The sequence below is a fragment of the Salmo salar genome, chromosome ssa18 (genome assembly GCF_905237065.1).
Source record: "Salmo salar chromosome ssa18, Ssal_v3.1, whole genome shotgun sequence".
Lineage (NCBI taxonomy): Eukaryota > Metazoa > Chordata > Actinopteri > Salmoniformes > Salmonidae > Salmo > Salmo salar.
The window spans coordinates 54,521,102-54,547,908 of record NC_059459.1 but is presented as its reverse complement, the minus strand read 5'-3'; the positions used below and the strand labels follow the sequence as shown (position 1 = coordinate 54,547,908).

Sequence of the window (26,807 nt, the reverse complement as noted above, 5' to 3'; positions counted from 1 at the left end):
GTGCTAGCAAAACAGTCCTGTAGCTTAGCATCTGCTTCATCTGACCACTTTTTTATTGATCTAGTCACTGGTGTTTCCTGCTTTAATTTTCTTGCTTGTAAGTAGGAATCAGAAGGATGGATTTATGGTCCGATTTGCCAAATGGAGGGCGAGGGAGAGCTTTGTATGTGTCTCTGTGTGTGGAGTATAGGTGGTCCAGAGTTCTTTTCCCTCTGGTTGCACAATTAACATGCTGATAGAAATTTGGTAAAACAGTTTTACATTTCTCTGCATTAAAGTCCCCGGCTACTGGGAGCGCCACCTCTGGGTGAGTGTGTTCTTGTTTGCTGATGGCGGAATACAGCTCATTCAACACTATTTTAGTGCCAACCTCTGACTGAGGTGGTATGTAAACAGCTACGAAGGACACAGATGAGAACTCTCTGGGTAGGTAGTGTGGTCTATAGCTTATCATGATATACTCAACCTCAGGCGAGCAATAGCACAAGACTTCCTTAGATATCGGGCACCAGCTATTATTTACAAAAATACATAGTCCGCCACCCCTTGTCTTACCAGACGCCGCTGTTCTATCCTGCCGGTACATCGTATAACCAGCCAGCTGTGTTGATATTGTCATCCTTCAGCCACGACTCCCTGAAGCATAAGATGGTATAGTTTTTAATGTCCCGTTGGTAGTTTAGTCTTCCCCATAACTCGTCGATTTTATTGTCCAAAGATTGCATGTTTGCTATCAGAATTGAGGGAAGTGGGGGTTTATTCGATAGCCTCCGAATTCTCAGAAGGCAGCGCACTCTCCGGCCTCTCTTTCTCCGCCTCCTCTTCACACAGATCACGGGGGTTGGGGCCTGTTCCCGAGGGAGCCGTATATCCTCCGACTTGGGTTCGTCAGAGTTGTGAAAGAAGAAAAAGTATTCTGCTAGTCCGTGGTGAGTAATCGCAGTCCTGATGTCTAGAAGTTATTTTCGGTCATAAGAAAACGGTAGGGGCAGCATTATGTACAAAATAAGTTTTAAAAAAATAAAGTTAGAAAACGCAGATAAACGAACAGAAAAAACACAATCGGTTGGGGGCACGTAAAACGTCATTAATCCGTCTATGTGCATATTTCAAGACATGGCATATGAGGGTGCTGTGGGATACCCAATGGGGAGGACCAATATTTTTTTCAAAATCATTGACAAGAAAAGTATCTACTTAAAAACTGGAAATCAAATGATTCTCCATCACTATTATTTAAATATTGAAAAGGTGTGTGCTACAGAGAAAAATAGAACAGTGCAATTTGAGGCCAGGGGATGAAGGATGAGTGTGGTCGAGACATATGTGATTTGTATGGTTGTGGTGGGAACATGTGGGTCTGAGCAGGTATGATGTCATTGATGTTTGTTGAAATGTGTGTGCGTCTGATTATTGTCTTTTGTTCATGTATGGTTGTTTGATAAATAATAAACCAGTTCCACTGCATTTTTTTCATGTTCCCCTCTAACCAGGGGGACCGATTTAGACCTGGAACACCAGGTGGGTGCAATTAATTATCAGATAAAACAGAAAACCAGCATGCTCCGGAAATTGTAGGGTTAGAGTTGAATACCCCTGCTCTACACAATCTTTGGCTATGAAGCGGTTTCCTGGCGATCACTTGCTTTGCAACTATGGAAAAACAATGACAACACACACATAAGTAGTAGAGATAAAAGGTAATAACATGGTCAATCAAGTTAACCGGTATGAATAGATAATTTATTTCATAAAACAGTAGTTATATACACAGTTCCAGTTTTGGACTTGGCTGGGAGGGTAGCAAGGTCAACTCTAGTTCAATACAACAGAAAAGGGTCCATTGGAAATGTCACACATTAAAACAAGAGGACATAAGTCAAACTGACAAATCAAAACAAAGCATAAAGAAAAGCAGATTTACTACAAATCTAATGGACAGAACTCATCATGATGCCTCTATTATTCTATTTCATGGCGAGGTCAGATTTGTAAAAAAATGTATTCAATAATTTAAAACAGGGGCCATTTATACTTACCAGGTTGCACTTCTGTGATATAAGGCGTGTTGACATGCTATCAGAGTTACCGGAAGCTCTTCAAAAGCACATACACACAACAAACACACATACAAGGATCCTCGATGGTCACGTGTGAGGGACACTGATACAGTATGACAGGAAGTACTCAACAAGGCAAAATAAAAATCGTAAAAACATGGGATAAATTGTCCAAATGACAGTGTGAAACTACAGGGGTGAAACTGCACGAGGTGACAAGAATGATTGTCATTTTTTATTGCAGTACTGCAGTGTTCACCGCAAAAAGGGAGCAGGGGGAATGGAGTGCATCCGTCTTCATACAGTGATCTGAATGTCTACGTGCACAGGGGGGTGAGGAGTGATCCCCAACAGCCAAAGGGATCACTAAATGCTTGGGGGCTCTGGAGTATGGCGCGTTCTGTACGGTACCTGCATTTGGACCTAGCCTCCAATACATTCAGAATCATCTACAGAGGAGTTATCTTTTTGGCAGGTGGTGGTGGTGGCGGCAGACATGAAAGCAGTAGTAGGATCTGTGAACTGAACACCACACCAAAGCATCTTGTTGAACAACTCTCTCCCATACAGCTCACACCTTGAAACCAAGGTTGGTGTGTTCAGTTAGTTTGAAACGGGGTAAATCAGAGCTCCTAACATGACTCAGGTCTTTCAGCTACATGAGCAAAGGCATTATGGAACAGGGAACATACAGCATGCAATAGATCTGAGCCACTCTGCTCCTCACCATGGAGTAAGACCGCTTATGATTAGGTTACAGCACATACTGAGTGAGAACATCCAATAGAGGAAGGGCATACTGAGGCCAAATAGGGATACCAGCATTTTTGATAGTAGGGATACAGAAGATCCTCAGCAATCTCTTTTCCTTTTCAGAGTCTTCTATTGCACACCGACATCCGTAGCAAAACACATTTGGTGAAGCAGCTTCAAAATCAAACCGTTACACATATTAAGATATGACACTTCAATTAGAAACAAAGAACACAGAATAATTCATTACGATGACAAATGAAATGTGCAAAAAATCAAATAACAGAAAAAAAAGCCAACCGATATACAGTAGTATGGTACGACAGAAGATACTCATAATCTACCCTAGCTGTTCCAGTTAAAAACCAATTTAGTGTATGTATAGGACATCATTAAATATCACTTCATTTATTTTTCCAGGCAGCTTATTTCCTCTTTGAAGAGGGTTGGTAAAATGTTTATTTAAAAAGTTAACCGTAACATTGAGGTGCCTCAGAATACTACATACAAAAAATTGCTATTTGTTGCATTTCCGATGAATCTTCATAAGAATAAAAATCTATTCACTACCCCTCTTTTCAAGCCGATGAACAGTTGTCCCCAAATCACAAATAGCCACGGCTTCTCCTTGGGAGTCTTTACGTCATAGAATGGTACGGAAACAAATAAAAACAAACGAATGAACGGCAAACAAATTAAAAACACATTGAAACCACATCAGACCAAACAAAAAAAACAAAGGCTAACAGTAAAAATCGCAGCTGATTTGTAGGAATGATCAACGGCAATGGAGGCTGGGAGTAGAGGTAGAAAGGGAGGAGAAAGTGAGAAAGAGGAGAGACACAGGGAGTGAAAAAGTGAGAGAAAGAGGGAGGAGAGATCAAGAGAAAAAGAGAAACTAGCATCCCTGCTATAGACATATGGGAGTGTACAGTACATTCGAGAGCATCCTTCATCTGCCCGGTTCCATTTGAGGAAGGGGGACACAACATGTGTTGAGGGGGGTCATAATAAGTCCTCGCACCCCCTTAGCCCTGTCTTTTCCAGACCTCCAGTTTCTCTGCTCCATGAACCAGGTCCAGGGGGAACACAGTGGCTGGTTCTCCCCATCCGTGAGCACTCCGAGCCTGGGTAGGTCCATCCCAGGGAGGGCATGTCTATCTGGGGCCCAGAGGGCAGCTTTCACACACAGCCTGGCCTGGGCTAGAGTCTAGTGTTTCACACGGTCAGGTGGAGTACTGGGTCGGAGAATGAGCTAGTGTCTGTGTTGTTTTGCTCCTGGATAACTGGACTCAGCGCTTTAGGACTGGACTGTTCCGCTCCTGCAAGGCCTGAAGAACCTGAGGATGCCAAAAGGAGAAACAAGGAAATATCAGTCATGTTAAGCAGGGGGCATGGAGTTCATACCATACTCAAAGGAAGAAGCATGGTGTGATCTCATCTATTCAATCACATAGGAAAGGGCTTCCAGGAAATTCCATCAAGCCTCATTCTTTAGAATGCTGTACATAGGCAGTGGTGCTAACCAACAAAGCACAAACCTAGAGTTGACATAAGTGTCCCTTCCCCCACATTCCTAACTCTGTTGCGCCGCACCTGAAAGAATGTCTATTTTCAAGATACTATTTTGAAGTCAGCTGCCTCAGAAGGCTTCTTAGCACATCCCTCCTAAAAACAAAAACCGAGGAAAACCAGAATGTCCACGTCTGTGTGTCATCTCACCTGCCCCCATTTCCTGTTCTTGCTTGTCATGTGGATGGCGTGGATGTGTGAGAAGAGCTGGTCGGGGGAGATGTGGTCGGGCAGGCGGGTGAGGAACTGGGCGTTGTGGATGAAGTCCATGCGGGTCAACACGTCTTCGTATAGGCGCAGGATGCCCAGGGCCACCCGGAACAGGAACTCGTCACCGTCGCGACAGAACACGTCCCACACCCGACACGCCAGGTCCAAAGGCAGCGACTTACTGTACAGGGTGAAGATCCTATAAATAGATATAGAGATACTTTATTTGGTTACACTTTCCATATTGAAGCATTGAGGTACAAAAGGTATCATAAAGACAGAGGCCTGACGTTATTTTCACACAAACACATTCACAGGCGTGAGTAGTCCATCGAGACATGGACGCAAACACACCAAGCACACACTAACGAGCACAAAACCACACACAGTCCAATGCACAAAAATAGAACAATGAGCAAGAGAGAGTGAGAAAGAGAATGCAGATAAGGACAATGGCATTTGAACAGATAAGGCTTTGTAAATCAGCAAATTCCCAAACTATCTACAGATTAAATGTATTTTCCTGGGGTGCTTTTGTTTTTATTTATTGACATGGTCCAATAGCTTATGTGCAGGGCTTCCTCTCTTGACTTCCACCTCCCCCTCATCTCTTAATCAGTGTATAAGTAAGTGATGTGAAAACTGGCAGCTGTGTGGTGAGAGCACTGGGTGGGAGAGGAGACCACCGGTAAAGCCACTCACACGTCCGGTCTTCTCAGTACACAATAACACATTCTAAACACGTCCGGTCTTCTCAGTACACAATAACACATTCTAAACACGTCCAGTCTTCTCAGTACACAATAACACATTCTAAACACGTCCGGTCTTCTCAGTACACAATAACACATTCTAAACACGTCCGGTCTTCTCAGTACACAATAACACATTCTAAACACGTCCGGTCTTCTCAGTACACAATAACACATTCTAAACACGTCCGGTCTTCTCAGTACACAATAACACATTCTAAACATGTCCGGTCTTCTCAGTACACAATAACACATTCTAAACACGTCCGGTCTTCTCAGTACACAATAACACATTCTAAACATGTCCGGTCTTCTCAGTACACAATAACACATTCTAAACACGTCCGGTCTTCTCAGTACACAATAACACATTCTAAACACGTCCGGTCTTCTCAGTACACAATAACACATTCTAAACACGTCCGGTCTTCTCAGTACACAATAACACATTCTAAACACGTCCGGTCTTCTCAGTACACAATAACACATTCTAAACACGTCCGGTCTTCTCAGTACACAATAACACATTCTAAACACGTCCGGTCTTCTCAGTACACAATAACACATTCTAAAGGGCAAAAATTACACCCAGAAAAAAACGTGTCCATCTTTTAATCATATCTTTTTTCATATTCGTAAATAGTAGGTGATCTTTCATTTCATTTATGTGGCACAAAAATACAGATTATACACATATTTTACATGAGCAATAGGATTAAGAGAGAAAAAGATGGGGGTCTGACTTACCAGTCAATTAAATAAATATCGGGGGTCAAGTTGTTTTCCTTGAAATGTACAAACAGCTTTGGTAGGTTTTCTTCAAAGAACACTTCAAATGCTGCAAAGTACTTCAACATCTGAGGAGGTAGAAGCAAGAAGAAACAACCGAGTCAGATAGCTCCTAGAGCCGGGCTATGTGGACTATGACTCAGACAAATGTAATAACGTCGATACAGTTGCCAACAGGGTGCTAAGTGCTATGATTGCAGTGGTGTATTGTACAAATCAGTGCTAACAGGGTGTGCAGGCTTTTGTTCCAGCCCAGCACAAACGCCAAATTCAACTAACTAACTAACTGCGTGTGTGTGTGTGTGTGTGTGTGTGTGTGTGTGTGTGTGTGTGTGTGTGTGTGTGTGTGTGTGTGACTAAACTGTACTCACAAGGCTGTGGTCCACTCTGAAGAAGGCCATCTGACAGGGCTTGTTCAGCAGGTTGGCGAAAGCTATGAAGGCGTCCGGCGTGTCCAGGTTGAGGATCAGCACCGCCGCGATGAACGACATGCCCTGCACCTGAACCCCCAGGGAGGAACAGGTGTTAGTGACTACGTTAAGTGTATGTTAGTAGTGCTACATTGCTGTAGCTATGTTGATATACTGCATCTCAGTACTGTGTACTCAAAAATGAACACACGAGATAGTGTGTTAGCGATGTTGACGGTTATAGTAGTGGGGTGGTGTTAGTGACATTTTATGTTAAGTGTTAGTGGTGGTGTTCATGACTGGTGTTAGGAGCCTTATTACGAGGACTAGTCATAATGAGAAGTGGAAAAGGAGATTATATAACACTTAACCTGAACTCTCCATCTATCCAGAGGCCTTCAATCTATCCTAAGGCCTGACATATGGGGTCAGTCCAGAGCTGTATTTTACAAAGAAAAGATCAATGAGTTAGCCAGCTAACTTTCAGAAACAACCAGAAATAACTGTTGATTTTCTGGTTCATTAAGAAAACTAAACATATTCGTTTTTGGTTGTTGACCATGTCCATTTCAAAGTTATTTCAGAATACTTAGGCCAGAGGCGAACTCATTGATCTTACGTTATATAATACTTCTCCAGAAGTCGAGATACATTTCTCTGTAAACACACAGTGTGCTGTTTCTCAGCATGGGTGTGGTGCAGCCACAGTAAAAATGTCTAGTAGGGTATACTGACTTAGAGGCTTTTACCACATACTGTCAACTAATTTCATTAGACTCAAAGGCAATAACAAACGAGCTGAAAAGTGGGCTTAGTTAATCTGATAGTTCTAATGTGTGGAAGGTTCCGAGAGCATGATGAGGAATGCAACCAAAAGAGATCAAAACAGTTAGGTCAGTGCTGCATTGGAATACACAGATGTAAGCACATGAACATACACAGAGCGAAAGGGCCAGGTGGGGTGTGCAAATATCTCAAAGGTTTGACTAATCTTGCGATGGAGGCCTGCTGCTGCTCTCTCAGACTCTACATATACTGGCTGTTACGTAGAGCAGAGCGAGGCTGTCCCCCAAATATCAACCTGCTCCCTATATAGTGCACTACCTTTGACCAGGGGCCATATGGCTCCAGTTAAAAGCAGTGCACTATATAGGGAATAAGGTACCATTTGGGACAAACCCCTAGGCTAACGTATGACTCACTGCCACTTTGTTCATAGCCTAAGATACAGTGCTTTTCTATGACCTTACACAATAGGACTGAGATAGAAGGAATGGTTTCTGATTAAGCCCTTATTGTGTGGGGGCCCTTGTGCTTCTGACGAAAAGGCATTAAATACTGAGACACTTCGCATACACACAAAGGCACAGACGTAGACCAATGAGGTTCTCAAAGTGTGTGTACTTACGTAGCCAACGTCTGGCCTATAGCAGGTGTATGCTCCCAGGATGCTGTGCAGCATGTCGTAGTATGGACCTCCCTGTCCAAACACAGGAGGAATTTTAACACCTTAAATTATTTTAGACTATCTGCTAACTACCATTGAAAACAACAGAAGGAATACTATGGTGTCTTCACTGACATTTTCAATCTCGCCTTGTCCCAGTTTGTAATCCCAACATGTTTCAAGCGGACCACCATCGTCCCTGTTCCCAAGAGCTCCAAGGTAACCTGTCTAAATGACTATCACCTTGTATCACCCACATCTGTAATTATGAACTGCTTTGAAAGGCTGGTCATGACACACATCAACACCATCATCCCAGACACCCTAGACTCATCCCAATTCACATAGAGCCCCAAGAGATCCACATATGGTGCTATTTCAATTGCACTTCACACCGCGCTCTCCCACCTGGACAAGAGGGGAAATAACTGAGAATGCTGTTCATTGACTACAGCTCAGCGTTCAACACCATAGTCCCCTCCAAGCTCATCACCAAGCTGGGGACCCTAGGACTGAACACCTCCCTCTGTAACTGGATCATGGACTCGCCTGACTGGACGACCCAAGGTGGTGAGGGTAGGCAACAACACCTGTGCTACGCTGACCATCAACACAGGGGCCCCTCAAGGGTGTGTGCTTAGTCCCCTCCTGTACTCCCAGTTCACCCACGACAGCGTGGCCCCGCACGACTCCAACAAGTTTTGACGACAACGGTGGTAGGACTGATCACAGACAGCGATGAGAAAACCTACAGGGAGTTGGTCAGAGATATGGCAGTGTGGTTCCATTCTCTCTCTCTCTACCTCTCTCAACATCAGTAAGACAGGTTAAAGAGGGCAGAGCATGCCCCGATCCACATAAACGGGGCTGTAGTGGAGTTCCTTGGCGCCCACATCACTAAGGAATTATGGTCCACACACACCCACACAGTCGTGAAGAGCGCACAAGTGTCTCCTCCCCCTCAGGTGGCTGAAAAGATTTGGCAGCTGCACCATTTGTGAGCAGCTTGACTGGCTGCATCATCGCTTGGTATGGCAAATGCACCAACAATGACCGCAAAGCACTACAGAGGGTGATGCCGACGGCCCAGTACATCATTGGAGCCGAGCTCCCTGCCATCCAGGACCTCTATATCAGGTGGTGTCAGAGAAAGGGCCTAAAAATTGCCAAAGACTCCAGCCACCCAACCCATACTGCTCAATCTGCTTCCGTCTGGCAAACAGTACATGAGCATCAGCTCTTTGACCAACAGGCTTCAAGACAGCTTCTACCCCCGAGCTAAATAGTTAATTAACGGTTACCCGGACTATCTGCACTGACCCCATCTTGCACTGACTCTATGCACACTCACAATACTATATATACAGACACTCCCACTTACACTACATACGCACACGCATACCGACAACACATACACACCAATTAATTTCATTTAATCTACTGAATAAAGTGATCATCTATAGAGTTCATATCTTATTATTAAATAAACAGTTGTGGTTGTTGTTCTGCCACTGACCTGTTGGAAGATACAGAGGTGTGGGAAGGTTCTGGAGATGTCCAGTTTAATCAGCTCCAGGCTGGCCTCTCTGTCCGCCAGGGACAAACCGGCATCTACACAGACACACAGACACACAGACACACAGACACACAGACACACAGACAGACAGACAGACAGACAGACAGACAGACAGACAGACAGACAGACAGACAGACAGACAGACAGACAGACAGACAGACAGACAGACAGACAGACAGACAGACAGACAGACAGACAGACAGACAGACAGACAGACAGACAGACAGACATGGAGGATAGAAGAACATGTTAGAAACACATTGAATGATTCAACAATCACACGTTTCTTTTAGCCAACTCTCATGTTCTGTAACCTTCTGGAGGCTATATTTAGAATCAATGTGAGTCAGATTGAAATCCTCCACCATTTGTAAGACAGGTCAAACTTTCTCCAATAGCACTTTAGAAAAAGGGGATAAAGAAATGAAAGTAGTATATTTTTCTTTCTCTACCTTGTACTCCCAATAAATCAATCAATCACTACCTTCAGTCTCTGGTTCAGTGGGTGGCGCAGTAGGCATAGATTTCCACTTCTCCCTTGCCCTGGCCAGACAGATGTTAAACAGCTCTGTGGACAAATAGAATACATCACAACTTTACGCCTGTTATTGCACACACACACACACACACACACACACACACACACACACACACACACACACACACACACACACACACACACACACACACAAAATAAAACCTGCCCTTGAACTGCCCTTGCGCCAATTAACATTGGCGTAAATCACAGACAGGGACTACGCCAGTAATCCTATGAAAAGCCTTCTGCTGCAGCACATCAAGCCTGAATACATTCTCAAGGTCTTCTCTCCATTATCAAAGACCTATGCAGTGTCTCAATGGTGCTGTGCTTATCTATTGGCCTTCTCCTAGACCTGGCGTTGTCCTCTAGTGAGGAGTAATTGAATCTGTGTAATGAGATATTTCTACATAATAGACTATGGCACCATATAGGGAATTGGGTGCATTTTGGACACAGCCCATGCCTCATTCACAACCCTGAATCACCTTGTGATGAAGTTAGCAAAGTTGGTATACTGGTATTCGGGTCTTTATGGAAGAACAAGAGACTTTACAATATCTCTGTATTATGAACCCTACCTAGCACTAGCTATGCGTCGCCCACACGACCATGGGTAGATAAAGAGACTGTGGAACAGCGGCGAGAAACTCAGATGGACACTTCGGATTGAAATCCTCATTATTTTTTCTTTCTGTAGAACTCTGGTGAAGGCCAAGAGTCAAAACTTGTTGGTTTGTACACAATAAATAAGCTTTCCTACTAACTTCCATTGTCCTCTGAGAGTTTCTGAATCTGTACTACACCTCTGATTATTTGCCAGAGCAATAGATGAATGCATTCATATTGTATTGAGATATACATGTTATCATGACTGTCCTGCTCGGCTCAGGTTACCAATGACCACAATCCTGCAGAGAGATTTCATCCCCACCAGAGGGTTAGGGATCTCAAGGGATAGAAAGATGTGGGGGTTTTATGACCCCTCACGCCCATGGTAAATCTTAGGCAACCGACAAAATTCCTTTGTCCTCTCACTATGGAGAACCAGCCTCAGAACATTAAACATGCATTAAAGGGACTTTGGAACAATGGTTTCCGTCAGCCACAATGGTGGTCAAGACGATAGATGGAATATGAAAATTAATGTCATTTTTGTCTGGTTATTAAAGGTTAAAGGACGATGTTATTACAGAAACCTTGTAACTTTAAGAGTTTCCCTAGTATATGTTTATACATTGTACGTTGTGTGAAAAATGTTCGAATCAAAGAGAATGTTTTGGTAAAGATAAAATGTGATGTTAGTTGTCTAAAATTGGATTGGAGTTAAATCTAGACCTTGCCTCTTAACTTGGTACGCCCAGAGAATTGCCCTAAAGGCAGTTACGCCCACTTCTGACCCGAGGGTATAAGACATGTGAGTTAAGAATTAACATAGACTAAGTGACCTGAGCTGCAGCCATGGTCTGAATAGTCAACGAACCCAAAACAAGGTTGAAGACAAATAACAATTTTTTCTACCCATGCTACAGATGAGTAGCTGTGTCTAAGCGGGTGAATTCAAGCCGGACCACCTAGCCTCCATTCTCCATCGAATCGTGGTATCTACACTGTTTTATACCTACGCTGTGAGCTCTGAGCTACAGAGTTGTCTGTCCTCAGAAGACCGCTTCCAGAGCAAGGGCGAGGAATCAGACCACTAAGCCAAAAGGACACTGACATCGTGAGGACAACCAGAGAGTTGCGCCGGAGAAGTGCATCATTGAGAAGCCTAAACAACCCAGGCGAAGCTTCCCATCTGAGACCTCCAACACGTAATTACATCATTATATTCTGACCCATAAGAGCAGCAGTTCGGGGCAAGGCTAGGGTTAAAATAAGCATAGCTGACAAATGCATATTTCTCTCATGTACTTTCTCTTTTTCTCTCTCTTTTAAATCCCCATTTTGGGTAACACGCGCCATAGTGTGTTGGCCGTTACACTAAGTTCTAATCAATAGCCTAGACTGTGTATCTTCATTTTAGCTTTCTAGCAAATAAATAATCAACTAAAATTGGTGTGGTACGAACTCATTGGTGGGACCCGGGTTTGTGCAGATTCCCGGATTATGCAACGTTCAGAATGAGACTGTAGAGGAAATGGATTAATTAGCGACTGTTGTAAAATCGATATTCTGATATTCTTTGAGTTCATTTGGGAAATAGAAACTCAAAACAAATTTTCCCATGGTGCCCCAGGTTAATGAGTTAATAATTGCTTGATTCATTTAATCACGCAGTTAGAAACCTATAATCATTCGATGAGCAACAATCGTCACATTAACTAATACAACGTCACGACAATGTAGATCAATGGCTCTTGGTTTAGCGCTGCGCTGAATTTTAGAAAACATTTTAGAGGCCCCCCATCTTGGCGATGTAGAGAAATGTTTGCATTTTTTAAAGGTCAAGTTCCTGCAATTCTACAAATTTAGCCTTGCAGCTGAGAGAAAAAGTTGCAGTTTTAAAGTTTTGCGTTTTAAAAATAATAATAAAAAAAAAAAAAAAATATATAGTGAAATAGCAGAGCGCCAAAATCAAAACAACAAATCTCATAATTCAAATTTCTCACACATACAGGTATTATACACCATTTTAAAGCTACACTTCTCATTAATCCAACCACAGTGTCTGATTTCAAAAAGGCTTTACGGCGAAAGCATAGCATTAGATTATGTTAGGACAGCACCTAGACAAGAAAAACCACACAACCATTTTCCAAGCAAGGAGAGGCGTCACAAAAACCAGAAATACAGCTAAAATGAATCACTAACCTTTGATGATCTTCATCAGATGGCACTCATAGGACTTCATGTTACACAATACATGTATGTTTTGCTCGATAAAGTTCATATTTATATCCAAAAAAACCATTTTACATTGGCGTGTAATGTTCAGAAATGTTTTGCCTCCATCAATTTACAGAAATACTCATCATAAACATTGATAAAATATACAACTGTTATGCATAGAATTAAAGATATACTTCTCCTTAATGCAACTGCTGTGTCAGATTTCAAAAAAGCTTTACGGCGAAAGCACACTTTGAAATAATCTGAGTACAGCGCTCAGACACCAAAACAAGCCATACAGATACCCGCCATGTTGTGGAGTCAACAGAAGTCAGAAATAGCATTATAAATATTCACTTACCTTTGATGATCTTCATCGGAATGCACTCCCAGGAATCCCAGTTCCACAATAAATACAGGTTTTGTTCGAAAAAGTTCATCTTTATGTCCAAATACCTCCATTTTGTTTGCGTGTTAGGTTCACTATTCCAAATGCAGAAGGCGCGCGCACTAAAGTCCAGACGAAAAGTCTAAAAAGTTCTATTACAGTTTGTAGAAACATGTCAAACGATGCGTAGAATCAATCTTTAGGATGTTTTTATCATAAATCTTCAAAAATATTCCAACCGGACAATTCCTTTGTCTTCATAAAGGAAAGAGAACTGAGCTCGTGTTCATGGCCGCGCGCGTAACTAAAATAATGGCCGACGGCCAGACACCTGACTCAATCAGCTCTTATTCTCCCCCCATTCACAGTAGAAGCCTGAAACAACATTCTAAAGACTGTTGACATCTAGTGGAAGCCTTAGGAAGTGCAATATGACCCCATAGACACTGTATATTGGATAGGCAATCACTTGAAAAACTACAAACCTCAGATTTCCACACTTCCTGGTTGGATATCTCTCAGGTTTTTGCCTGCCATATGAGTTCTGTTATACTCACAGACACCATTCAAACAGTATTAGAAAAGTCAGTGTTTTCTATCCAAATCTACTAATTATATGCATATTCTAGCTTTTGGGCTTGAGAAGCAGGCAGTTTACTCTGGGAACGCTTTTCATCCGGACGTGAAAATACTGCCCCCTACCCCGATTAAGTTAAGAACAAATTCTTATTCACAATGACGGCCTACACCGGCCAAACCCGGACAATGCTGGGCCAATTGTGCGCCGCCCTATGTTTACTCCCAATCATGGCCGGTTTATGAAACAGCCTGGATTCAACCAGGGTGTCTGTTGTGACGCCTCTAACACTGAGATGCAGTGCCTTAGTCCTGCATCTCACCCTTAGATATTTACAGTATTATAAGTCCTCTCCTTACTTCACGCACGCACGCACCCCCCCGGGATGTGATGTGTGTATAATTCAGTGCAGTCTCTCTCAGGCCTACAGTGAGAGGTGTGTCGTACCGTGGGTGATGTTGAGCTCGTTGCCCACCGCCAGGCTCCAGACCTTGCCCCTGACGCTTGGGGGCACGCCCTGCCACCAGAGCTCCCTGACCCGCCGAGACGTACACATGGCACTCCAATTGGGCAGAATCTCCTGGTTCCAGGTCTGGGCGGCGTTGCCGATGCTCTCCTCCAGCTTGCACCTGTCCTCCAGTTGCTTCCTCCTTTTCTGGGCCTCCTTGAGCTCTACAGAGGGAGGGAAGAGAGAGAGTGTTAGACAACAACATAATAGAAACCTGTGGTCGTCTGTAGCTCAATTGGTACAGCATGGTGCTTGCAACGGCAGGATAATTGGTCTGATTCCCGGGACCATCCATATGTTAAAAAAAAATTGTACGCATGACAGCAAGTCACTTTGGATAAGTACATCAGCTAAATGGCTTTATATTATACATTCTAATTATAATATTACTATATACAGTTGAAGTCGGAAGTTTAGATACACAAATTTTGCCACAACTTCGGAAGTATGCTTGGGGTCATTGTCCATTTGGAAGACCCATTTGTGACCAAGCTTTAACTTCCTTACTGATGTCTTGAGATGTTGCTTCAATATATCCACATAACTTTCCTTCCTCATGATACCATATATTTTGTGAAATGCACCAGTCCCTCCTGCAGCAAAGCACCCCCACAACATGATGCTGCCACACCATGCTTCACGGTTGGGATGGTGTCTTCGGCTTGCAAGCCTCCCCGTTTTCCTCCAAACATAACGATGGTCATTATGGCCAAACAGTTCTAAATTTGTTTCATCAGACCAGAGGACATTTCTCCAAAAAAATACGATCTTTGTCCCCATGTGCAGTTGCAAACCGTAGTCTGGATTTTTTATGGCGGTTTTGGAGAAGTGGCTTCTTCCTTGCTGAGCGGCCTTTCAGGTTATGTCGATATAGGACTCGTTTTACTGTAGATATAGATAATTTTGTACCTGTTTCCTCCAGCATCTTCACAAGGTCCTTTGCGGTTGTTCTGGGATTGATTTGCACTTTTCGCACCAAAGTACGTTCATCTCTAGGAGACAGCACGCGTCTCCTTCCTGAGCGGTATGACGGCTGTGTGGTCCCATGGTGTTTATACTTGCGTACTATTGTTTATACAGATTAACATGGTACCTTCAGGAGTTTGTAAATTGCTCCCAAGGATGAGCCAGACAATTTTATTCTGAGGTCTTGGCTGATTTCTTTTGATTTTCCCATGATGTCAAGCAGAGGCACTCAGTTTGAAGGTAGGCCTCAAATACATCCACAGGTACACCCCCAATTGACTCAAATGATGTCAATTAGCCTATCAGAAGCTTCTAAAGCCATGACATCAATTTCTGGAATTTTCCAAGCTGTTTAAAAGGCACATTCAACTTACTGTATTGTAAACTTCTGATCCACTGGAATTGTGATACAGTGAAGGAATGATAAGTGAAATAATCTGTCTAAACAATTGTTGGAAAAATTACTTGTGTCATGCATAAAGTAGATGTCCTAACCGACTTGCCAAAACTATAGTTTGTTAACAAGAAATTTGTGGAGTGGTTCAAAAATGAGTTGTAATGACGCCAACCTAAGCGTATTCAGACCCCTTCCTTTTTTCCACTTTGTTACATTACAGCCTTATTCTAAAATAGATTTTCCCCCTTCATCAATCTACACACAACACCCCTTAATAAAAAGGTTTTTCAAAATTTTCTGGGAAAGGTACCAAAACATTTCTGCAGCATTGATGGTCCCCAATAACACAGTAGCCTCCATTTTTAAATGGAAGAAGTTTGGAACCACCAAGACTCTCCCTAGAGCTGGCCACCTGGCAAACTGAGCAATCGGGGGAGAAGGACCTTGGTCAGGGAGGTGACTAAGAACCCGATGGTCACTCTGACACAGCTCCAGAGCTCCTCTGTGAAAATGGGAGAACTTTCCAGAAGGACAACCATCTCTTCAGCACTCCACCAATCAGGCACATGACAGTCTGCTTGGAGTTTGCCGAAGGAACCTAAATGACTCTCAAACCATGAGAAAAAAGATTCTCTGGTCTGATGAAACCAAGATTCAACTCTTTGGCCTGAATGCCAAGCGTCATGTCTGGTGGAAACTTGGCACCATCCCTATGGTGAAGCATGGTGGTGGCAACATCATGCTGTGGGGATGTTTTTCAGCGGCAGGGACTGGGAGACTAGTCAGAGAGATCCTTGATGAAAACATGCTCAAGAGCACTCAGGACCTCAGACTGGGGCGAAGGTTCACCTTCCTACAGGACAACGACCCTAAGCACACATCCAAGACAACGCAGGAGTGGCTTCGGGACCAGTCTCTGAATGTCCTTGAGTGGCCCAGTTTTTGCTTTGTCATTATAGGGTAGTGTGTGTAGATTGATGAGGGAAAAAAACAATTTCATCCTTTTTAGAATAAGGCTGTAACGTTATAAAATGTGGAAAAGTGAAGTGGTCTGAATACTTTCCGAATGCACTGTATGTCACCATTATATACTGTAGTATCCTTTTAAGACCGCTGATCTGTAAGGATGTCATGGTTGAAAACAGTATAGTGGGAACCCATCCAGTCAGTTTTCACGATAAAAGTATCTAAGGCTGCGTTTACACAAGCAGCCCAATTCTGATTATTTTCCACAAATCAGATCAGCTAATTTTACCAGTAATTGGGTAAAATATCAGAATTGGCTGCCTTCGTAAACTAAAAAGCAGGAAAGTTAGAAATGCATTCCATTTATTTTGACTATGAGTGGATTTTTAAGAGCAATGGGGGTGAGGGAATATCAATAAAAAATGGCCGGATATGATCCAGATGAATACATATAAATACACACCTCTCTTCTTCGCCTGTGCCACCATCTCCTCATACTGTTGTCTGTGTTTCTGTGCCTCCTCTGCAGGCTTGGCTGGCAGATTACTGCAACACAATACATCCCAGAGAGTGAATGTGGGTGAGTGAGAGTGTGTGTAAAGTTTGAACTTGGTCCCTCGCATTATTCATGGTGGGGTATTAGAGGAGGAGAAAGGCAATGAAAATGAGTGAGGGAGGGTTGGAAAGGGAGAGCGAGAGGGAGCGAGAGACAACACACTTCTACCACCATTTTGGCAGACACCACCTTACACCTCTAAATATTCTACAGGATTACAGCCACAAACACCTTCTTTACTGTGGCGTAAAGAAAGAGAGGGGCATTAAACGTTCAGTAGCCTCTCTCTACTATCAACTGTACCTAGCCAACCTCTCATATAAGAGTTAGGAAACCATATGGGCTAGGCTGGTATAAACAAGATAGAATGATGCAGGGGAGACAGAAAAAGGAGAGAAGAAAAAGGAGAGAGAGGGAGAATAGGTTCTCTCTACATGGTCCTGCTGCACTGCAGTTCGGGGGGGAGTAGTATGTAAAGGAACAGTGCTGAGCGACTAGTGCTTCTTGAGGTCAGTTTGGTTTTGGTTTGATTATTACAAAATAATCTCGGTACACAATTTAAGTTCCGCTAATTTTTCTTAAAACGTATCTGAAGAGTGAAAATCATGTTTTTCATCAAATTGGATGATATTTAGATTAAACTAATTCATAGTAGATTGACCCAAGTATTAGAAATTACTGTAGCTGGTAAATTGACAAAGTTGATTATAAAAGTTACTGGTCCCCTCCCCCAATGTCAAACGTTTGGATTCAGGAGACAGGCATTACTTCCGTCATTATGCAACGTCATAGAATTTTAACTAATTAAAATATGTAAACGCCCAGTGCTTGACTCGGACTAAAATAGGTACCGGTGCTCATTTTGGGTGCCGGTACAGTTAATATTTAGGTGCAGGAGCTCCACAATACTTTTGACCTAATACTCTATAAAGAGGAACAGGAGTTCAAGCAGTAGAACATTTTAGGTGCCGGTACTCAAGTCAAGCAGTGGTAACGCCTTAAAACTGTTATCACATATGCGCATCACAGGGCTTTGCGTACAAACAGTAAGATTGCTCGAGTAGAACATGGCTGGTAACTAACCCTTATTCATCTGTCTTGTGACTTAAAGCAAGCAAGCTACTTACCAGCATACTGGAAAAAGCACACTGTGCAGGGAACTGGATGTCATAGTGTTAATTTAACGTTACACTATTTTCCGAAGAACGAAGACATCCGAGAACAGTGGCTGCTTTTCATTTCGGATGGACAGGCGGCAAATTCCGATTGTGCAGTGCACACTTCGAGCAAAGTTACTTTATCAATTGAGAAGAACATTCCATGGGTCTTGCCAGGAAGCTAATCCTGAAGACGGATGCTGTACTGTCATTAACAGTAGATCAGGGGATCTTGTGAGCGCTGACCATAATGTAAGTATCAGAGTTTGATGAGTCTGACACGGTGGCTGTAACTGTTTTGACTTGTAAATGGAATATTTTCTGTAACACACTTGATAGTCACTATATGGTTTTTGTTCTTCCATCCCTAAACCCCCTATATTGAGTCTGAGGACTGCCAGCACACATCTACTCTGTCTGCACAGGTTCCCAGGCAACCGCCACAGCAGGAAGGCAAAGAATATGCTGTGGGGGATATGCTGTGAAAAGGGGTCTTACAGACAGTGGCAAGTCAAATTCAAGTACTTTCAAGTACTTTTTCAAGCATTAATATTTATTTTCAAAGATCCTCAATTTGTATTAGTTCCTATTATGCAATTGTTTCTAGTTGTCATCAGATGGTGGTATATCGCCACAACCCCCCCCAAAAAAAAACAACAAATCACTACCTTACAACTTCTACTCAATAACACGAGTTGAACTACTTAGTGGTTCGTCCTTTAGAAGTTGCAGCGTACGGCAGCACAGCTTGCGTGGTGCCGCAGAACTCTATGCCAACCACTGGGACCATTAATGCTAGTTAGTGCTAGTTTGACAACCAGAGGGCATCTTTGAGAAGCATTTGATAGCCTTCAATAGCGGCTGTACTAGATAATTTAAAACCTTTTTTTTGTACGAACATAGTATATGGGACTGATTAAGAAATGTTGCTTAATTAATTGTATTAATATTATGGTGTTTCTATTCTAAGTAGAACAAAAAAAAAATATGGGTTTTCGTTAGGATGGAACGGAAAATATGGCGCTGTACAACGTGACGGTCGGGAGTAGGCTACAGTACTTGGCTATTTAGCTAAAGAATCCCCGTGTCATGCAGGCACGGGGGAGACCGGGGTTCAATTCCCCGACGGGGAGGAATGAGTAGGCTGTCCTTGTAAATAAGAATTTGTTCTTAACTACCACGCCTAGTTAGATGAAAGGTTACACTAAGAGCATAACATTTCTACACCCTAATTGTGTAATTGTAGTCTAATCAATATCCAAATGGAGATTCAGTGAAAATAAAAATCTCATTGATTTATCAAGACCAGTCAACATGATTGTCTCAGAGCAGCGCGAAACGGAGCTACAATAGTTGTAGGCTATTGCTTCAAATCCTATTGCTTCTAACTTCAATACGCTCTTTAAATAATTAAGACCTACATCACTTTTAACAGCACATTACTGAACACTAGTGAGACTCACGTCGCCTATGGTAGGCCGAAAGTATATCTAAAAATATGACATAACTCTGCCAATAATTGCATACAGAGGATTGGAGAATTCTAAATTAAATCCAAAAGCCGCCTCATGGGTCTTCCGGTGGCAGCCGGCACAGGTATCGAACCTGCATCTGTAGCAACGCATTTTGCACTGCGGGATCCCACAGCCACTCCGGAGCCCCCATCCACAAAGTATCAAAATACAGAGAGGTGTTGGTAAAGGCATATTGTCCTGCTAATTGGACTACAAGTGTTTGAAAACCTGTTTTAAAAATGCCCCCAGCTGTCAATCAATACTGTAAATAAAAACACAGCATGTAAACAAGATGCTGTGATCTTGTTTACATTCTTTATTGTAACCACAATGTCACAAATCATTTGTATCTACATTTCGTATTACTTTTAGAGTTTGGGATTAATTTGATTAATATTATGGTGTTTCTATTCCAAGAAAAACAAAAAACCCTCTGGGTTTCCGTTAGGATGGAATGGAAAATATACTGTAGCCCCATAATATACTGTAGGCCCATAATGGGCTATTATAATACTGCACATGGTGTCCAGATCAGGATAACCAAAACATTTCTTTATTAAAAACTAGCAGAAAGAATGTTGGTACTTATTTATTTTGATCCAAAGCCATGAATGAGTGAGTCACTCTGCTTTATGTAGGTGCCGTAGGTGATGGCTGTGGTGATGGCTGTGCTATCAACTTGATAATATGTCAAATTATATTTTGGAGGTTATTTCGTTTTCATAAAAATGAAAGTGAGCGATTGTAATCTGAATAAAGGCCAAAATAATATTTGTAAAGAAATTGCAATCAATCATGGCCGGTTGTGATACAGCCAACCTAACTTAGAATTCTCCCCCTACCTTCCTTCTAGGCAAGTCGATTGTCCAGCTACCTGCTAAAAGTCATTATTTTATTAACGAAAGCATAAAGATGCCATTATTAGTTACATTGTTTTAGTTTGAACGTGCAGACTGGCACTAAGAACAGCAGGAACGTTTCCCTAGTCAGCGCCATTATTAGTGCAATGCCTCCCCTTAAAGTGTTGCTCTGTGCTACCCAGTGTGGCGGGGTGGGTGTCCACCCCCCCCTTTCCTCTTCCTCCCTTCCCCATGGGCTAGGTCCGTCTTCTGAACGTGGTTCTGCGGCACATCCCGTGCCCCCTGCCCTCATGCCTTGAACCTCGCACCGCTTTCAGTTGATACAGCTGGAGAACTGCAAGGCAATCCCATTGTGCGCCACTTGGGAGCAATGAACAATATACATTGTCCTGCTAATAACAGGGTTAATAATATATCTGTGAGAATATCCAAGGGGCTTTTATAGAATTCTAAATTAATAATAATCATCATCATCGCTTTGTTTATTTTGTTCTCAAACAACGTAAAATGAGCGAGAAAAAGGCCATTCTTGAACATGGGGTGAGACATTGTTACTAATTTATAAATAAAGCCAGTTTGTTATTTAGAATTATTTTCTGTTTTCAGAGGGAGAGAAACCAAAAAGCTACAGTCATCTCATGGGTCTCCCAGTCGAGGACAGCACGGGTATTGAACCAGCATCTGTAGCAACACAGCTTGTACTGCTATGCAGTGTCTTAGACTGTTGTACCACTCAGGCACTGTACAACATGACCATGTCGGGAGTGGGGCTACACGACTACAGTAAGAGCAAAATAATCCTAACAAAATAAAATAATAAAAACCTTGGTGTAACAACAGTTTTAGTAAGTAATACTGAAGTCGTGCACACTTTATCAGTTTCTATTTAGGTTTATGTTGCCCATTTATTGTCAGTTAGAGTCCATGTAGGACCCAAAAGTATAAAATCAGTGCTCCAACTCCCCCTTGCCCTGATCTGGAGCAACGAAGTGGTGACACAGAGTACCGTACAAGACCACAAATTACCTCTAAGTACCGCAGCATAATCGTAAAACTTTTAGTGGAGCAACCACTGTATTTACTACATACCGGAGTGGTCAGTACTGATGATGTTGACTTATGTACTTATATGAACTGTAACTGAGTAAAATCTTAGAAATTGTTGCATGTTGCGTTTATATTTTGTTCAGGGTACATGATAATAATATGAAACTGTCTTTATATTTAAATTGTCTTTATATTTCACTAAATGTTTGGTCACACAGGCTGCCCCAACACAATGACATGAAAGTGAATTCTGACAGTGCAAAAGGCCCTTAGTTGACTCTAAAATGTTGTATTCTATTCCCATTTCAAGAGAAACAAGTTCATGTGTTTGATAAGTGTACAGATTCTCTCAGGGGACCCTATTTTAAAACTATTTCCACTGTCGACGGCGTCTCTCTGCCACTGGCCAATGTCAGTTGGTCTGGGTAGTTTCTTTCACCTCTCAGCCTGTGTCGTAGGCGGAGTTTCCCATTGGACAGAGTGGTGAATGAATGGGCTGCTAACAAGGCAAATCCGAGGGAGCAGGCGAACATAACAAGCATACATGAATCATTCATGATTCCACTCGTTCGCAAAGGTAGGCACGATAGGAATGGGGCGGCAGCGTAGCCTAGTAACCGAAAGGTTGCAAGTTCGAATCCCCGAGCTGACAAGGTACAAATCTGTCGTTCTGCCCCTGAACAAGGCAGTTAACCCACTGTTCCTAGGCCGTCATTGAAAATAAGAATTTGTTCTTAACTCACTTGCCTAGTTAAATAAAGGTAAAAAAATAAAAATATTAGGAACACAGATCAAGAAGCCTTCGGAGCGTTGAACAACACTGGGAATGCAATAAGTGGGTAAACAAACATTAACTAAATAAATCTAAATTTGCCCGGCATTTTAGCTATTGATGTGACGTTTGACGGCACCTAATTAGTCACTTCTGTACTTGCCTGGCTGAGTGGCAGTGTGGGTGGAAAGAGCGAGCTCGCCTGGCAATCAGAGCGCAAAACACATGAGGAAATTAATTCGCAAGACCAATACATTTTTGTAATATTTTTCATATTAACATATTTGATCATTTTCTGTTCTCTTGTCATTTAAATTCAAGTACTTTTCAAGCACCAACTTGAGAAAAAATCTTATTTTCAAGGTGTTCCAGTACCTGAATTTCAGAGTGCCAAATTCAAGTACTTTAAGCACCTCAAGGCCCTTGTGCGAACCCTGTGTGAAGCCTTTGAAGACAGACTCAACATACTGTAAGTCATAATTATTCATTTCAAATCAATTGAGCATTTCAGGCACACATATTCCAAATACAAACATTGAAAAGTTTCAAAAAGTGCACAACCAAATACTGCATATTTCAAAGTGAGTACTTCATAAATACCAGAAAACACATTGTAGAATGAGTAGATCACTACATAAACAAATCGATAGCTTAACTCAGGACAGTAAATAAAAGGAAATTAAATTCACTACCCATTTAACAAACATTTCCCTTTTCAAAAACAGTACAGACTACATAGACATGCTCCTGGATCTCCTCTTCAACTAGGTTACCCTTGATCCAGCGCCGTATATGGGGAAGCGCTGTGAGCTGTCCATCCCAGAACCCCTGTCTGCCCAGTGTGAGAGGCCTGACAAGGCCTATTTCTGGATTTGTCTCTCGCTTCAATCTTGGGGATGGCTGAAGCCAAGTGGGAGACTGAAGCCTGCTTGATTGAACCGGGGTACATGGGTGCCCCTCCTCTCCCGCTCCCCTCCCCATCAATCTCTGTAGCTGGTTGCATTTCCTAAAGCCTAAGTAATTCAGTTTTATGTGATATCATATCACATTTTGTTACTTGGTATATTTTTTTCAAGCATTCGGACGGGAGATGAGTGTTACAAATTGTACGAATCAATGGGGTGCCTATATTAGGCTTATGGCTCTAATCATTTTTTAAATGTTCTCACCATTATTTCTTACTTTTAGTTCTCATGAGTGTTCGTTCATGTTGATCAATATTTTGGCTAGGCTAGCCTATTTACATGATCAAATAAACGTTTGATCAATACATACAATTCTGAACATAGTCATTTATAATGCTAACACAGAGGCACCAATAAATTGTCCAGTATGCTGTTTTCATGTACATTCCCTTATGTCTAAGCTTCTAAGGCGACTCTGGCTTTACTAATTCTTGTGAAGAAGTCTATCAGTGAACAGTGTTCTGCAATTAGTTACAAAACAATAGAAATGCAATTGTTTATTGCGCCGGTTTGTCTGATATCCAACAGTCATGATCAGCTCTGTTGACCATGAGAGCATTTTGCTGAGAAATGGGGTGAGGTAAACTATTTAGGCTCGGAATGACAACTGGCCGATTGTGTAACTTGTTACCTGGCAACAACCACAAGGGAGTTTCAAAGAGCTGTCAGTCAAGGGAAGCTCATGAATATAAGCTCCCCCGCCCACTCAACCTGTTCCTTAAAACTTCCTGATAGTTAGAGACGAACGAAAAGGTACAATTTCTTCAATTTTTAGCATTTTAATAGTGTACAAATATTATGGTTGATGTTTTGGTCATTCAAAGGCTATTTTTTACTTGGGAAATAGGATGACTATGTATATGAATAACCCCTACGATGTAACTGCAATGATTAGATAGATGTTCTTCTTCTTCATTTTATGTTTTATTATCTCAATGCCATACTGTGTTTAACTGTGTTGGATCTTGCCTAGCCATCTTGTCTCAAGATGATCACAACGGAAATAAGTCCCAGACTTTGTGTGTTATCCTCGATGATTTTACTCATGTATGGCTTTTTCAAGTTTTTTGTGTGCTTTTTTTTTTTATGGTCGAATTAATAAAAACAATTGTAAAAAAAAGACTGTGCGGGACCTTTATACATAAAATGCACTATGCATTATGTGGGTTGAATGCTGTAACACAGAATAAAACAATTAATTAAAGTCCCATGATGGTAGTGACTGCCCATTAGAGTTTATCACTTAAGGTTACTTTAATAAAATATTTAAGTTGTGTATATTTTATTTATTTGATGACTTTATAATTTCATTCCAAGTCATCATCTCATTAACTATTGAGTTGCTGCCTATGCTGTCTGACAAAATCACGTTTTCAGTAGTTTTTCAAAGTAAATAAGGCATACTTTGACTGCTGAATACTAACCATCAATCACTTACTTGTTTATCCTATTTTGTTGCATTACAACCTGTAAATTAAAAAATATATATATATATTTGGATTTCATAGAATGGACATACACAAAATAGTCCAAATTGGTGAAGTGAAATTATTATTTTTTTTACTTGTGCGTGCATATGTATTCACCCCCTTTGCTATGAAGCCAATAAATAAGATATGGTGCAACCAATAACCTTCAGAAGTCACATAATTAGTTAAATAAAGTCCACCTGTGTGCAATCTAAGTGTCACATACATCTGTTCTGAAAGGCCCCAGAGTCTGCAACACCACTAAGCAAGGGGCACCACCAAGCAAGCGGCACCATGAAGACCAAGGAGCTCTCCAAACAAGTCAGGGACAAAGTTGTGGAGAAGTACAGATCAGGGTTGGGACATAAAAAAAATATCAAACTTTTAACATCCCACAGAACACCATTAAATCCATTATTAAAAATTGGACAGAATATGGCACCACAACAAACCTGCCAAGAGGGCTGCCCACCAAAACTCACGGACAGGGCAAGTAGGGCATTAATCAGAGGCAACAAAGAGACCAAAGATAACCCTAAAGGAGCTGCAAAGCTCCACAGCGGAGATTGGCGTATCTATTCATAGGACCACTTTAAGCCGTACACTCCACCGAGCTGGGATTTACGGAAGAGTGGCCAGAAAAAAGCCATTGCTTAAAAAAAAAGAAGCAAACACGTTTGGTGTTCGCCAAAAGGCATGTGGGAGACACCCCAAACATATGGAAGAAGGTACTCTGGTCAGATGAGACTAAAATTGAGCTTTTTGGCCATCAAGGAAAATGCTGTCTGGCGCAAATCCAACACCTCGCATCACCCTGAGAACAACCATCCCCACTGTGAAGGTGGTGGTGGCAGCATCATGCTGTGGGGATGTTTTGCATCGGCAGGAACTTGCAAACTGGTCAGAATTTAATTGAATGATGGATGGCGCTAAATACAGGGAAATTCTTGGGGGAAACCTGTTTCAGTCTTCCAGAGATTTAAGACTGGGATGGAGGTTCACCTTCCATCAGGACAATGGCCCTAAGCATACTGCTAAAGCAACACTCGAGTGGTTTAAGGGGAAACATTTAAATGTCTTGGAATGGCCTAGTCAAAGCCCAGACCTCAATCCAATTGATAATCGGTGGTATGACTTAAAAGATTGCTGTATACCAGCAGAACCCATCAAACTTGAAGGAGCTGGAGCGGTTTTGCCTTGAAGAATGGGCAAAAATCCCAGTGGCTAGATATGCCAAGCTAATAGAGACATACCTTAAGAGACTTGCAGCTGTAATTGCTGCAAAAGGTGGCTCTACAAAGTATTGACTTTGGGGGGGTGAATAGTTATGCACACACAAGTTCTGTTTTTTTGTCTTATTTCTTGTTTGTTTCACAATAAAACATATTTTGAGCCTTCAAAGTGGTAGGCATGTGTAAATCAAATGATACAACCCCCCCCAAAAAATACATTTTAAATCCAGGTTGTAAGGAAACAAAATAGGAAAAATGCCAAGGGGGTGAATACTTTCGCAAGCCACTGTAGATCATGTATTTTCAGGTAGAGATACCTCAAGAAGCAACTGCTCTATATCCTCTAGATCGTGCATTAATTTCTCTTCTCTCCCTCTCCAGACAAGTATGTGTGCAATAGATTATAGTCATTTACCACATTTTCTGCACTAAACTATGTAGAAAATTGGCCTGTTGGAAACTACAACTCCCTACTACATTGCACAGTTTGCGCT

General features: G+C 42.0%; 1 protein-coding gene across 2 annotated transcripts in view; it reads right to left on the bottom strand.

Annotated features, from left to right (window-relative positions):
• Nucleotides 1-1,721: 1,721 nt before the first annotated feature.
• The window catches only part of LOC106577489 (TBC1 domain family member 14), an 85,220-nt gene continuing 60,134 nt past the window's right edge, over nt 1,722-26,807 (bottom strand). For both annotated transcript variants that reach the window (XM_014155520.2, XM_014155523.2), the window contains 9 exons: nt 17,205-17,287; nt 14,352-14,576; nt 10,054-10,137; nt 9,510-9,604; nt 7,955-8,026; nt 6,508-6,636; nt 6,095-6,204; nt 4,536-4,794; nt 1,722-4,153 (listed from right to left, as the gene is read on the bottom strand). In XM_014155520.2, coding sequence (XP_014010995.1) covers nt 4,106-4,153; nt 4,536-4,794; nt 6,095-6,204; nt 6,508-6,636; nt 7,955-8,026; nt 9,510-9,604; nt 10,054-10,137; nt 14,352-14,576; nt 17,205-17,287 — 1,105 coding nt within the window. In that variant the 3' untranslated portion in view covers nt 1,722-4,105. The remainder of the gene's footprint in view (nt 4,154-4,535; nt 4,795-6,094; nt 6,205-6,507; nt 6,637-7,954; nt 8,027-9,509; nt 9,605-10,053; nt 10,138-14,351; nt 14,577-17,204; nt 17,288-26,807) is intronic.